Raw genomic sequence first — 12,777 nt, forward strand, 5'->3', positions numbered from 1 at the left:
ATTGCAAGACTGGGACAATCATCAGTAATGTCACAGGTAGCAGTACAGTTCTGAATACTTAAGAAACTTGGTTTCTTAAGTATTCAGAACTTAATATGCTAGTTAAATATGGCTAAAGAATGGAGTCATGCACTAATACATTTTGGAAGGGGGAGATATTTTCAACTTTTTTTAATTTCACAGCAGCAGAACAACTAAACTATTAAACCCAGTAGATATTTCAGTTTAGGATGGCATCCCAGGACAGATAAAAGCTTAAAGGTAGTTTACATTTTGGTTTAGCTGCTGGAAAGTAGCGCTTTAAGTTTCTTGTATAGTAAAGAACTTATTTAGTCTTTTCTTGTTCAGTAAAGCGGGTTTATTGGGTTTTATTCAGAACACCAGTAAGTTGATTGCACTGGCATTTGTGAGGTTTTTGTGGTGGTGATAGTGGTGGGACGTTACACTGATATTTTGTAAAAGCAGCAAAGAGTCCTGTGGCACCTTATAGACTAACAGACGTATAGGAGCATGAGCTTTCGTGGGTGAATACCCACTTCTCCGGATGCATGTAGTAGAAATTTCCAGAGGCAGGTATAAATATGCAAGCAAGAGTGAGTCAGGCTAGAGATAATGAGGTTAGTTCAAACAGGGAGGATGAGGCCCTCTTCTAGCAGTTGAGGTGTAAACACCAAGTATTTTGGAGTATCAGTGGAGTATGTTTTCAAGATGGTGTTTTGCAATTGAGTGATTTGGTGTATTGACCTCTCGGGAAGCACTAGCTATATTTAAGGAGTTCAGATACTTAAAACGATAAAGGAACATTCCTAGGTCTTACTTCAAAATTCTGTCACTGAATTTGCTTTGGCGTAGTGTCTGCACTAAATATATGAAAACTGTGACATATGTTCTGCCCATGCACTGCCTCAACAAAATCTAGTAATAGGAATAACATAGGGTGAAGAGTTAACAGTTTCTATGTATTTGCTTGGAAACCCTTTTTCTTTCTCCTGCAGTCATTTTCTCAGAGTACTTTTTTATCAGCTGCCAATACAAAGACTTGTTAGTCACTGAACAAGGCTCCCATCGGCCAGAAAAAAAAGCTCTGTGGCTGCCCTGTGGGCCTCTGTGTCTCTACCGGTGTGGAGCCTACTGCACTTCCAATTCAGAGGCCAAAAAGGACAGCGGCTACTGAAAAGCAGCTTAATCTCCTGCTCATCCCCTTGTGGTTCCGATTTTTGCCTACCCAGGTGCTCAGAGTTTCTTTAGTCTCTTTCCATGGAGGCATAAGAATCTTCTTGGCTCCCTGTCACTGCTGTTGTCTGAGGTCTGCCGTTGTTTTTTACAAAATGATCATTTATTGAATTGAGTCACCATATGTTACAGCTACAGGAAATGTCTCTTAATTACAAAGTGGTTCTCCTAGTTACATAGAATAATCATTTTATGCCTTCTGTCTTATCGTTTTCTGTACCCTGAAGAATATTGTATCTGGTAACATTTCAATAACCTTTAAACTCAGCATGACTCAGCAGTGATTAATGTTACACAGCACAGATCGATGGGGAGGTGGAGGGGTTTTTCATCCTTTTATAAGGATAATTATAATATTTCATTCTAGAATAACATAAGAAGTCAGCAGCAGGTCTTGTAACTTCATTTTTGGTAAATAGTGGCTAGCTAGCATATCTTTGAGTTTTTCTGGAGTCACGTATAAGTGGTATGTCAAGTCTCCTGCAATGAAAACTTTTGGTTTTCCCACATTTTCAGTGGGTGACAGTCTTTAGACCACATTTTGATTTCTGCTATAGGGGTATAAATACGGAATCATTCCAATGAGGTTGATGCAATTGTTCCATTCTTATTCTAGTTTAACTGAGCAGAATTGGGTCTTTTGCAGCAATAAGAGTTGCCTTATGAGAGGTAAATAAGAGAATTATAATATTTCGTGGTTCATCTGTTGATCTATCAAACCTCCATACCTAAATTTTGCTGCTTTTAGGATATGATGCAAGGTTCTTCTTCTTGCAAACCTCCTCCAAAAAGCTGAGTAGGAAAATGATTCCAGTGCCTTTAATCTGTGAGCCAGATATGTTCCTTTCTTTAAGGGGAAACTGATTAGAAATGAATAATTCTCAGTAAATAACTTACCCAGTCTATTTAGTCTGTTGCTCAGAGAATATCTGTGAACTGGTTGGTTTCCTCTCTTTTTTTCCAGAACTACTTGGTACTTTTGTAAATTCTTAAAATTACATGGCATAAACATGAGGATTTTTTGGAGTAGATAGTATTTGATCTGTTTATGTTGGTGGTGATTTGTCAGGTTAAATTAGTGCTCAAGCACTTGTGATGCAAATACTCACAGGTGGAAATTCAAAATTCAATTTCTGCAAATTCCTGTGTACGTTACCTTGAAATTCATTTTCCGTGAATATTTGTGCTTTTAAAACTTAATTGAGAAATTTGCCTGGTGCTAACTCAATGGGGTTAAGGGCACAGGCAAATCAAGTTAATTTAAAATACCGAGTGAATCTTGATGGAAATATTATTGCAGTATTTGCCCAGTTAATGACGCACAGGTACTATGAGATGGATTCCTTAAATATTTATTACCGGCATATTATGAAATAATAGCCTCTGTATCAGCAGGTGCCTGATTTATTTTTAACTCACTTGAAAAATATGGCTACTTAGTGGTTATGACTGTCAGTGTGGCCTAATGGGTGGAGTCCTGGGTTCTGTTCCCTGCTTTGCCATTGACCTGCAGGGTGACCTTGGACAAATCACATCGTTGCTCTGTGCCTTAGTTTCCAGATATATGTAAAATAGGGATAATGATCAGCACCGCCCAGAGGATTCAGGGGGCCTGGGGCAAAGCAATTTCGGGGGCCCCTTCCATAAAAAAAAGTTGCAATACTATAGAATACTATATTCTCGTGGGGGCCCCTGTGGGGCCCAGGGCAAATTGCCCCACTTGCCCCCCCCTCCCTCTGGGCAGCCCTGATAATGATAATGTAAAGTGCTTTGACATCTACTGATGCAAAATGTTAGGTGGTATTATTATTTATGGTAGAGCTGGAGAAATAATTTACAGACAATGATTTGACAAAATTTGGCTTTCTTTTTGTGCATGTATTATGTGCAAAAGCAGACTGTTTTTGTCTGTTATTTCTAATTGTTCAGACACTTAATGCAAACATTTTTCAGCGTACGGGTTGTCCATGAAGTAGTTGCTTTAACTTTGTCTCTTCATTATGAGCTCGGTGCTGCGCCCATTGAAGTTATTGGTCAAACACAGTGATTTCAGTAGTGCAGGATGAAGCCCTCTTTCTGGGGTATGATGAACTAGTAGGATTCTCTGTGACTGGCTGACCCTTTTAGAAGTAGGTGGACAAAAACCCAAAATATCAGATGGCTTGGTGAACTTGTATGTCACAAACCATTGCACCAACAAATATTCACTTTCCACATTATGACAGCAAACCAATTTAAATGGTCAAAATATTATCAAAGCAAATGTGTTTTTTCATCAAACATGTATTCACATAACCTCTCTTTGCCCCATTTGCCCAACTCTCCGTTGGTTTATGCCAATTCTTCTTGGCTTTTTGCTGTTATGATGTATTTGATCCTGGAAAATGTAATAAGTACGGGCCAGTAATTGAGTCCAAAATCTGATACAATTCTTGTGATCTACAGCCTGTATGTACAGCACTGTTCAGTACCGTTTATTTAAATTAGTGCTGGGACTAAAAGAAGAACTTATGTTTTCTGTGGGCCAGATTCTGCTTTTTCACAGGAATGTTCATTTGGAGCAACTCTACTAAAGTTGGAGCCGGTTGATTTACTCCAGATTTACAGGGGTACATGTGAAATCCAAATGTGGTCCTGACGTGTATGCACTCTGCCTTGCCATTTGTAGGAACTTTATGTCAAAATCCATGTTGTTCCTTCCCTCTTCTATGGGAGTAGCCAAGCAGATTTTTTTGGGGTGGGCAGGTGTTGTTTTGCAAAACTCATCAGAAAATGTCTCTAGGCTGATGCTTTTGCTTTACCATCAAACTACAACAAAATGTTTAGAGTAGAGTTACAAATCCCTAAAAATAAGAGTTACAGTCAAAAGGAGACCCTCCAATCTAGCAACATGAATCACTGAGACAATCATGTTGTTTTTGTCTACGGGCCAGATCTTTGGAAGCAAAGCTTGCACCTCCTTTTCCAGTTCCAGCTTAATTCACACACCCTTCGTCTTGGACCAAATGTTCAATGTTTTCCCTTTTTGAGAACAGACAATTAATTTTCAGGGTATGTAGGTCAAAGAGTTGTCTTCAGTTCAAGAGTAAATGAACTGAGTTGAGGATTGGTGCTTGACATTTAAAGAAATTAATCCTTTACAAATATGCCAGTATTGTTGTAAATTGGGACCAGAGACTTGCAATCTTTATTTGAAAGATGTTTTCAGCATGTCTTAGGGCTCGTCTATATAGGAACACTCAGGAAAGTCAAGATGCATTAACTCAAGCTGTGAAGTTAAAGCACATTAGACCCCTGCATGGTCTCTCTCATTCAGAAGTGAAGTGGCCTGATTAGCTGTAGCTTACTCAATACTGATATTTTAAATAGTCTCTGCTTACTCTTTGTTTTCCACATTTTTGTGTACGATAAAATATTTCACTTGCATAGCACCTTCTTCTAAAGAACTCAGAGTGGTGAACAGACAGCTCACACTCATGAGATCAGAGAGAGAGAGGCAAGTTGTGTTATCCCACTTTTTGGAAATGGGTAAACTGAGGCAGAGGTTCCTCTTTACCTAGTGTCACACAGCAAATTAGTGTTATAATTAAAAGTCTGATTCAGCAGAAAACATTGTTCAATTTCCAGGGTGCCTGAGGCCTCTGAAACCCAGTAACACAGGCTTATGTAGTGAAGAAGTGAAAACTGGGCTCTGAATCATCAGGATTTCATGTGCAGATACGAGGGGTTAGAAAATGCTTTTGAAGGGTGTGCTTTCATTTTAACACAGATCTTTAGTAATAGTCACCAGTAACTTCCAAGGAAACGTGCATAGTTGCATGAAAGGTAATATGAATATTGTTACACATGGTGTTTGAAAGGCTGTTGCGAGAGTGTGTGTAGAACTTTTGGAAAAATAAATTCTGGGCTTTTTGTTTTGCGTGTTGCTATGCTTAGTTAGCTCACAGAGGGTTTCAGACTTCGATGCCAAGAGAACACAGAGTATCTGTGAAGTTGAAAGGATACCTACAGTACTGAATCATCTGCAAAATACTCCATTTACCAGGGATATGGGAAAGCATTTGTGCTGAGCACTTGAGAAATATTAAGCATGGCATCATCCCGGCTTCACTAGGATGACATGTCGAGCATGTAGGGTTTGCAATACAGATGGACAAAGCAGAGGCAACACTGCAGCGGGTGGCAGTGTATTAGATGTGGCTGGCATCCTGTAAGTGCTGTGGAACACACAGTGCCAAAACAAAAGCTGCATGAGCTTTCCTCTTCGCTTTCAGCATCCTCCCCTCTTCCCCAAGACCTTTTACAGTGAATGATTCAAATGGAGAATGCCAAGTTGTTTGGCAGAGGCTTGGGTATCAGTGAAGCAGAAGGTACCTGTGCCAGTTCCTGAGCAAAGCTCCAGCAAAGCCCACTCCCCAAATTAAGAAGAATGAGTGGGCTCTGCTAGTCCCCAGTCATTCCAGTATTTGATCAGGTCTGGCTCCTGCTTTTTGGACCTGGGTCTTCTGCTTCCCTGACCTTCAGAATCGGAGCATCCTGATGGATGTTCTCCCTTTCTCCTTTTGGCCTGGAGAGAGAACAAACAAGCACAGCAAACGCAAGCCCTCCCCTCTGCCTAATGCTGGGGTTTGTGGCTAAACCAATGGATTTGCAGTCAGGAACTGTGGTTTCAACTTCCATTTCTGTCACAGACTTCTGTGTGACCTTGGCAAGGTGCTTAGTCTCTCTCTGCCTTGGTTTCTCCCATCTGTAAAATGGGAATATTTCCCTACCTCACACTATGTTGATCATTAACATTTGGGGGACTCAGATCTATGGTAACTGAGGTGGGGAGCATATAAGCACCTAGATGGAATATACATCATGAGCAATGTGAGGGAAAAGCAGCTATCAACCATATTCAACAATTTCTCTATAGCTCCTCATGACTACTGGTTGTTTTCTAAAATTCCTGGCTAGTTGAAACTGATGAGACTGCATCAATCCCAGGGTAGCAAGCCTGCAAGGGTTTTGGATTGTTGGTATTTACATAGTATTTATAGCATGATAGGCACTTCAGCTGCCATTGAAACAGCCCTGATAAGCTTCCTTTCCAGCCCTGATCCTGCAGTTGGATTCATGGATGTGGACCCTTGCACCTGTCTGGGGCAGGATTGGGGCCTATGTTTTGACTGAGCACTGCAAGATGTAACAATTAAGAGAGGGAGTTGGGGACAGCATATCTATATATACATCTTGTTCTGAGTGCAGACGGGTCTGCAAGAAGTTAACCAAACCTGAATCCAGCCGAAGGCAAATCATCAAACCTGCCACTGAACACTTTAAAGTGAAAGCTAGGTTCTCCAATGTTGCATGCAGCCACTTCTTCTGCCCCTGTTGACTCAGGGGACTGCTTCAGCCATATAAAGACTATTACAGATTAGTCACAAAAATATTATTATAGTAACACAGGATGTGAACCATGATTTTAAATGAAAAATGTTACTTCAATAACCTTTTAGTTTAATTTGAGATATTTTTCTTATCTTAGAGTGTGGTTATTTATTGGCAGAATTGACTGAATGGATTACTTGGTGATGCAAATCAAATAGAGAGAGAGACACTGCTAAGGGATCATCTCCTAAGACTACTGGGCAGATCCCTTCTGTTTCCTGTGATTGCACAGACTTCGGCAGACCAGAGACTTCCTAAACTTATAATCTGTTCTGAAATAACTCAAAGGAAAGGACCAGTCACTGTGATGTAGATATCAACTCCATAGCAAATTCAGCTTTTGCCAGCAGGATACAAGTCCAGTGGAACCTGCTTTAACAGCCACTCAAAGGACCAACAAAAATCAGTTGCTTAACACAGGTAGTCTTCTAGTAAAGATGGGGCAAAATTATAGTAGTTGATGCACTTGGAGATATTTGTGGATGTTCTCTTAAAAACACAAGGCTGCTTAGTAAGGATGCTATTTTAAATAGATTTCACTGTATTTTGTAGAGGAATTTCAGCTTGGCCTCCTAGCAGAAAACATAAGCTTTTACCTTCAAGCGTTGGCCATCCTTAGTATTGAGTTCTGTGTGCTGCCATAACACTTGACTGAGTACTTGTAAGTGCTGCTGAGTGCATACTGATTCTGCACTGCTCTGGGTGTACCTCTCATCGGAATTATTTGCTCATTTCAATGTGTAATTAATATTAAAGAATAAAGTATATTCTATAAAGTTAAAACCAACAGCTTTCTCCAAACCAACAGGTGAAAAAATAACTAGCCAGAGACTTCAAAACCAAACAGTAGCCCGATACACTCACCAATACTAGCCATTATTGTAGCCCTGCCTTCCCAAAAGCCTGGTTTAGGCAATGTCTGTCATTCAGTAAAGAATGCTAGGTGATGTGATTGCTCTGAAGACTACATCCTTTGTGTCAGTGCAAATGGGAAAATGAAAACAAAGCCCAATACACAAGATAGATTAGTCCAGCTGCTCTGTGTGTTAATAACTGAATTTTTCTTGAACTTTTCCCAATAGGGTCGAGACTGCAATATGCCCATTAATGCCTGCATTCAGAATCCATGCCAGAATGGAGGGACCTGCCATCTCACTGAGGCAAATAAAGACGGATTCAGGTAGTGGAGAGCGAATTGCATTTAAAGCAAGATGAGATGAATTTACCTTACATTTGTCTATTTTACACTAATGAAGTCTAATGGCTTCTTTATTGAAACTGCCATACATGACAAATAATTCTCCTTGCCAGACATGAAATTAATTTGGTTTCATTGGTGACATATCGTTTCCTCTAAAACAGGCCTCCTTATTTTCTCGTAATGGGACTCTCTCTAAAAGCTGTTTTGAGCATTCCCCTGATCTGCTTTGTGTTATCCAGAGACTAATTTTCCTTGGGGCATTTCAAACACACACACACCCTTTTTTAATTTGTAAAATGAGCATCTGTTGCTTGACAGCCAGATGCAAAATGTTTTCATGCTGAAGAATCTCATAGTCAAATAGGCTTTAAAGAAACAATCGAACAACTGAGAGGTTATGTCAGTTTATGTTTGTGCCCATAAGAGAACAACCTCTATAACTTAACATCTTGGGCTTCAATTTCCCTATGTGAACAGGGTGCAGCCTAGACCTTGTTCAGATAGGAGACTTCCAAGCGGAACCCGGGAAGTTGCATGAAGTGCTGATGATGGTGATTTAGAAAAAGTTACTCTTGCCTCTGAGGTAGTGTTTCTCCAGTTGTCCTGTGTGTCTAAGGGACTTTGCACTGCACAGAGTGGTTGTTTTTCAGCTGAAACATAACACTGGGGCTCTGGCCACTTACCTGCATTAAAGATGCTAGAATGCTTTTTGGAAATTAGTTGCTACGATCATGAAAAAATTGCTACTAAAGCGTTTATGCTATCTTTTACTCAAAACTTCCCCGTACTGTAGTTCCAATTGCATACAGGACAAAAGGCTTATGTGGTATTCCTGTTGCAGGAATAACTGCTTTGTCTTTTCCCATATGCAGCATATCAATGGTGGCTGAAGTGAGACACAGAATTGTAAGGGTCACAGATGGGGAAAATGCTGTTTAGGTTGCGTAGGCCACCCTCAGCCAACTGAGGATTATACTGTGTAGTACATCATCAAATACATTTTCCATGAGTCAGGCTTTCTTTTAGAGCTGATCAGAGAAAATTTTGATGGAACAGTATTCCACTGGAACATGCAGTTCTGTCAAAATAGAAATGCTTTGTGAAATCGAGTCAATTTTGCCAGTATTTTGTTTAGGAAAAAAATGCAAAAAAGGTCCCAACGGTGTCCAAACATCCTGTTTTGACATTTTCATAATGAAATGTCTCAGTTTCTCATTTGAAATGACATTCCATCTTGAATTCTATTTTTTATCATATTATATATTTATTATAATGCAAAAATGGTAACAAGTCAAAATTGAAACATTAGTTTTTCCAAAAGTTAATGTTTTAAATGACCCATAACCATTTTTTTTTAAATAATACTTCACGGACAATTCTGAAGTTTTCTGGTTTTGCTCTGATTTGGATTGAAATCAAATTTTGAAATCTCAAAATCCTCCATGAAAAGGAATGTCTGTCCCCCACACACCTCTGCTTTCCATCAGTTCCCTTTTATATATTCAGTCTAAAACACTGTCACTGAGTAGCTAGTCCCTGTGAGTAGACCAGGCCCACTACCCCCAAGTCAGAGCAGGTGGGCCCAACTGAGCCAATTAAAGGGGGCCGTGCTAAACCAGGGGCTATAAAGCCCTATCAGACAGCAGGAAGAGGAGGAGTGTTTGGGACTGGCATTGCCTGGGGAGAGGAAACCACTGAGGGAGCTTACTCCAGTGGTAGGTCCTGGAACAAGTGGCCAGATGGTCAGGGAGATAGCCCTGTGGCCAGTGTTCCCAAAGGGGAATAGAACTGGCTGGGAGCAGAGCTGGCTGAATGAGATCTGTCTGTGAGAAGGGAGATGGCTGAGAAGGGAAGCTGGCTGGGACTGGGAAGCTGCAAAAAGCATGATTACCAGAGACCCTTGGAGGAGAGGCCGTGATACCCTCGGAGAAAGAGTGAGCTGAGGAACTGTTTTGTCTGTTATGGGCTTATATTTGGACAAATAAACCTATTTAAAGGAGACTGGGCATGGCAATGAGTGCTTGTTTAGCTGGGGAGAAGCCTTCCTGTGTCCCATATGCTGGGGGAAGGCAGGAACTTAGATCAGCCCCTGGTACAAGAGGAAAATGAGGTGGATCTTTGGTGCCCAGTGAAAATGGGGAAAACAGAGGCAGGTTGTCGCAGAGCAACCTTTGGCCATGAGGAGGTGCTCAGATGATGGCCACCGTATTACAAGTACCTTGGGCTCCCATCCTGCTAGAGGAGATGTACTATAGAAGTATAAGGCATTATCTAAAAGGATCTGCGCTGATAGATTTGGGAGTGGCGGAGAGATAGAGGAGGAAGATGAGGAAACATTTTGAGCAATGATTGTCTGGAGGGAGATCTTCTTTCTCCAGTGGATGTGCTACTCCTGTTGGCAGCCACTGGAGCTACATGCATACATTTGTGTGCATCAAAATGAGAAAATATCCTCTTAGGTTGTATTCTGTGAGGAAGTGAATGTCAAAAAAATGTTTTAATGAGAGGCCCCCTTAGAGTTTTTAGTTGTGTGGCCTGTGAAAGAAATTATATCTTCTATAGATTTTCTTCCCTGGAGGAATATATTAATATACATACTCAGCTGCCAAGCTTGTCAAATCTTTACTCTTGTAAAAGGAAACTTAAGCCAAAGCTTTCCTCCCTATAAAATGCCAAGTGGTTTAACTCTCAAGTTTCTGTAGTCACAGACAAGCGAAATTACCCTTTAAATAATGGTAAGGTGGTGACATAAGCCAGCCTAAGGCAGGAAATTCACAGTTAAGGCTGAGACTGTATCCTCGCACACACCCCTCTCCGGCTGTGCATAGATAGGGCAAGGGGCTCTAAACAGCAGGTGATTTCACTTCTCATTTTTGTTGCTGTAATAGCTAGCCACAATGGAGTGGGTAAAGGGCTTAGGTTCAGCTGGAGTTCTCAGATCCATTCTCTTGTCACCATTTTTTTCTTAAACATTTTTTTTACTCTGAATCATTTTCATGCCTTTTATCATGGTGGATTTGTTTTCTTTCGAAATAAATAAATGAAACTGGGTAGCTCAAGGGATTGGTAATAGAACAGAAAGCCTTCCCTTCCTCTAAATTGCTGCTTCAAATCCGACTCGGTTGGCTAGGACAAAGGTCACACAGTGAAAGCTGCTTGGTGGGATTCATAAAATGCTGCAGTAGTGTCAGGTACATCTGTGTCATAAAAGCCAATAGTGTCATTTAGCATCTTGTAGTCCCTCCGCTGAGACTGCAATCAAGGACCGCCTGGGTCATGGAGACAGAGCTACCCATTTAGACTCAGATTTAGCCCCCGATGAACAGCAGATCATTGACAGTGAAGTGTGGGGAAACTTACATAGTCTTGTGTTGCTCTGTCCAATTCTGTATATAAAGAGAGCTTCATTGTCCAGGACTATTAGTCCTATGCCTTCCACAAACACTAAGTTCACTTATCTATGTAAAAACCTGAAGCTGATAAATTCTGCATATGTCAATGCCTCATTGGTCAAGGATAAATGAAGCTCTTACAGGCTATCAAGTCATTCACTTGTTATGCAGGTGCACAAAGTTCATCTGCCAAAAAGCCATCGTTTTCTTGAAAAGATTTACTCTGTTTACACAAGAGCTGCCTTTTTAAAGCATGATATATCATCTCTGTATTTATTTTGTTATCCAAATACAAAAATGATTAATCATAGCATGGACAAAGTGCAGCCAATCATTTTAAGTTTGCTGCCAATACAGTTCAGCTCTGAAAAGTGACTCTAACAATGGCATTGTTAAGTTCCTTCTTCCATTGCATCTCAATGGCTCCTTATAAATGTGCTCAGTTTACAAGTAAAAAGTTATATATTCCTAATAGCCAGCTCTGAAAACTCAACCTGGAATCTGAAAATCATTTGTTTTTTTTCCATATCATGCATTTTCCCTCGTAATAAAGGTTCTGTAGGCCATATTCTGCCCTCAGTGGCAACTGTGCAACCCCGTTGTCTTCAAATTATGCCTTCAGTTGCATGGATGAATCGGATTGATCCTGGACGTTGAACTTCAATGTTAAGATTTGGATGATGCAGAAGAAATAATAGACCACAGTGTAAGAAGAAGTAAAAAGCCATAATCTCTTGATCAACATATCTAGGTCTAAATATGCACAAGAAGCCGGTCTGCTGTGTAAGATGTTGATAATTTTACATAATCACTTTTCAGAGTACAGCCAACCTCTAAGAATTTTTGTTTCTTTCACCCCAAAGCACTTCAGAAGTTCTGTAGATACTGCACTTCTGAAGGGCAGCAACTTCTGGGGTAGAGGGAAGCAACTAACTTGTGCCCAGCATACTGCAGAACAGTAAAAGGGAAATTATAGTCAGGAGCGCCAGGGTCTTTGAGAACAGCAGTGTCATGAAATAACTGAACTGGAAGAGCAGGCTGAATTTTAATTTTTTAATGGTTTTGGTCACAGTATCTAGGAGACCACCTCTCCCTATGTGAAACTGTAACATTTGAGTGCTCAGGTAAACAGTCCTATAGCTTAATCAACAGCAGGCTAGAGCCCAGGAAGTTTTCAATAATAATAATAACTAGCTCTTATATAGCACTTTTCATCAACGGATCTAAAAGCACTTTAGAAAAGAGGCCCTTGTTTTATCTCCATTCCACAGATGGGTAAACTGAGGCATATGCTGGGGTGATGTGCCCAAAGTCACCCAGCAGAGCTAAGAATAGAATTCAGGTCTCCTGAGTCTTAATCCATGCATTATCCACTGGGCCATGCTGTATACTCCTAGCTAGAGCTTACTTTCACCATTGTTTAGCAAGAACCCCAATTTGATGTCCTTCAGATCAGGGCCGGCTCTGGCTTTTTTGCCGCCCCAGGCAAAAAAGCCTCCGGCCGCCGCGCCCCCCCCC

General features: G+C 40.7%; 1 protein-coding gene across 1 annotated transcript in view; it reads left to right on the forward strand.

The window, feature by feature from the left end:
* SLIT3 (slit guidance ligand 3) overlaps positions 1 to 12,777 on the forward strand; it is a 760,437-nt gene that overhangs the window by 657,042 nt on the left and 90,618 nt on the right. Inside the window, exon 27 of the mRNA XM_026660830.2 lies at positions 7,749 to 7,846. Coding sequence (XP_026516615.1) covers positions 7,749 to 7,846 — 98 coding nt within the window. The remainder of the gene's footprint in view (positions 1 to 7,748; positions 7,847 to 12,777) is intronic.

This window comes from Terrapene carolina, unplaced genomic scaffold (assembly GCF_002925995.2).
Source record: "Terrapene carolina triunguis isolate 2854851 unplaced genomic scaffold, T_m_triunguis-2.0 Scaffold838, whole genome shotgun sequence".
In the NCBI taxonomy this organism is placed as follows: Eukaryota; Metazoa; Chordata; order Testudines; family Emydidae; genus Terrapene; species Terrapene triunguis.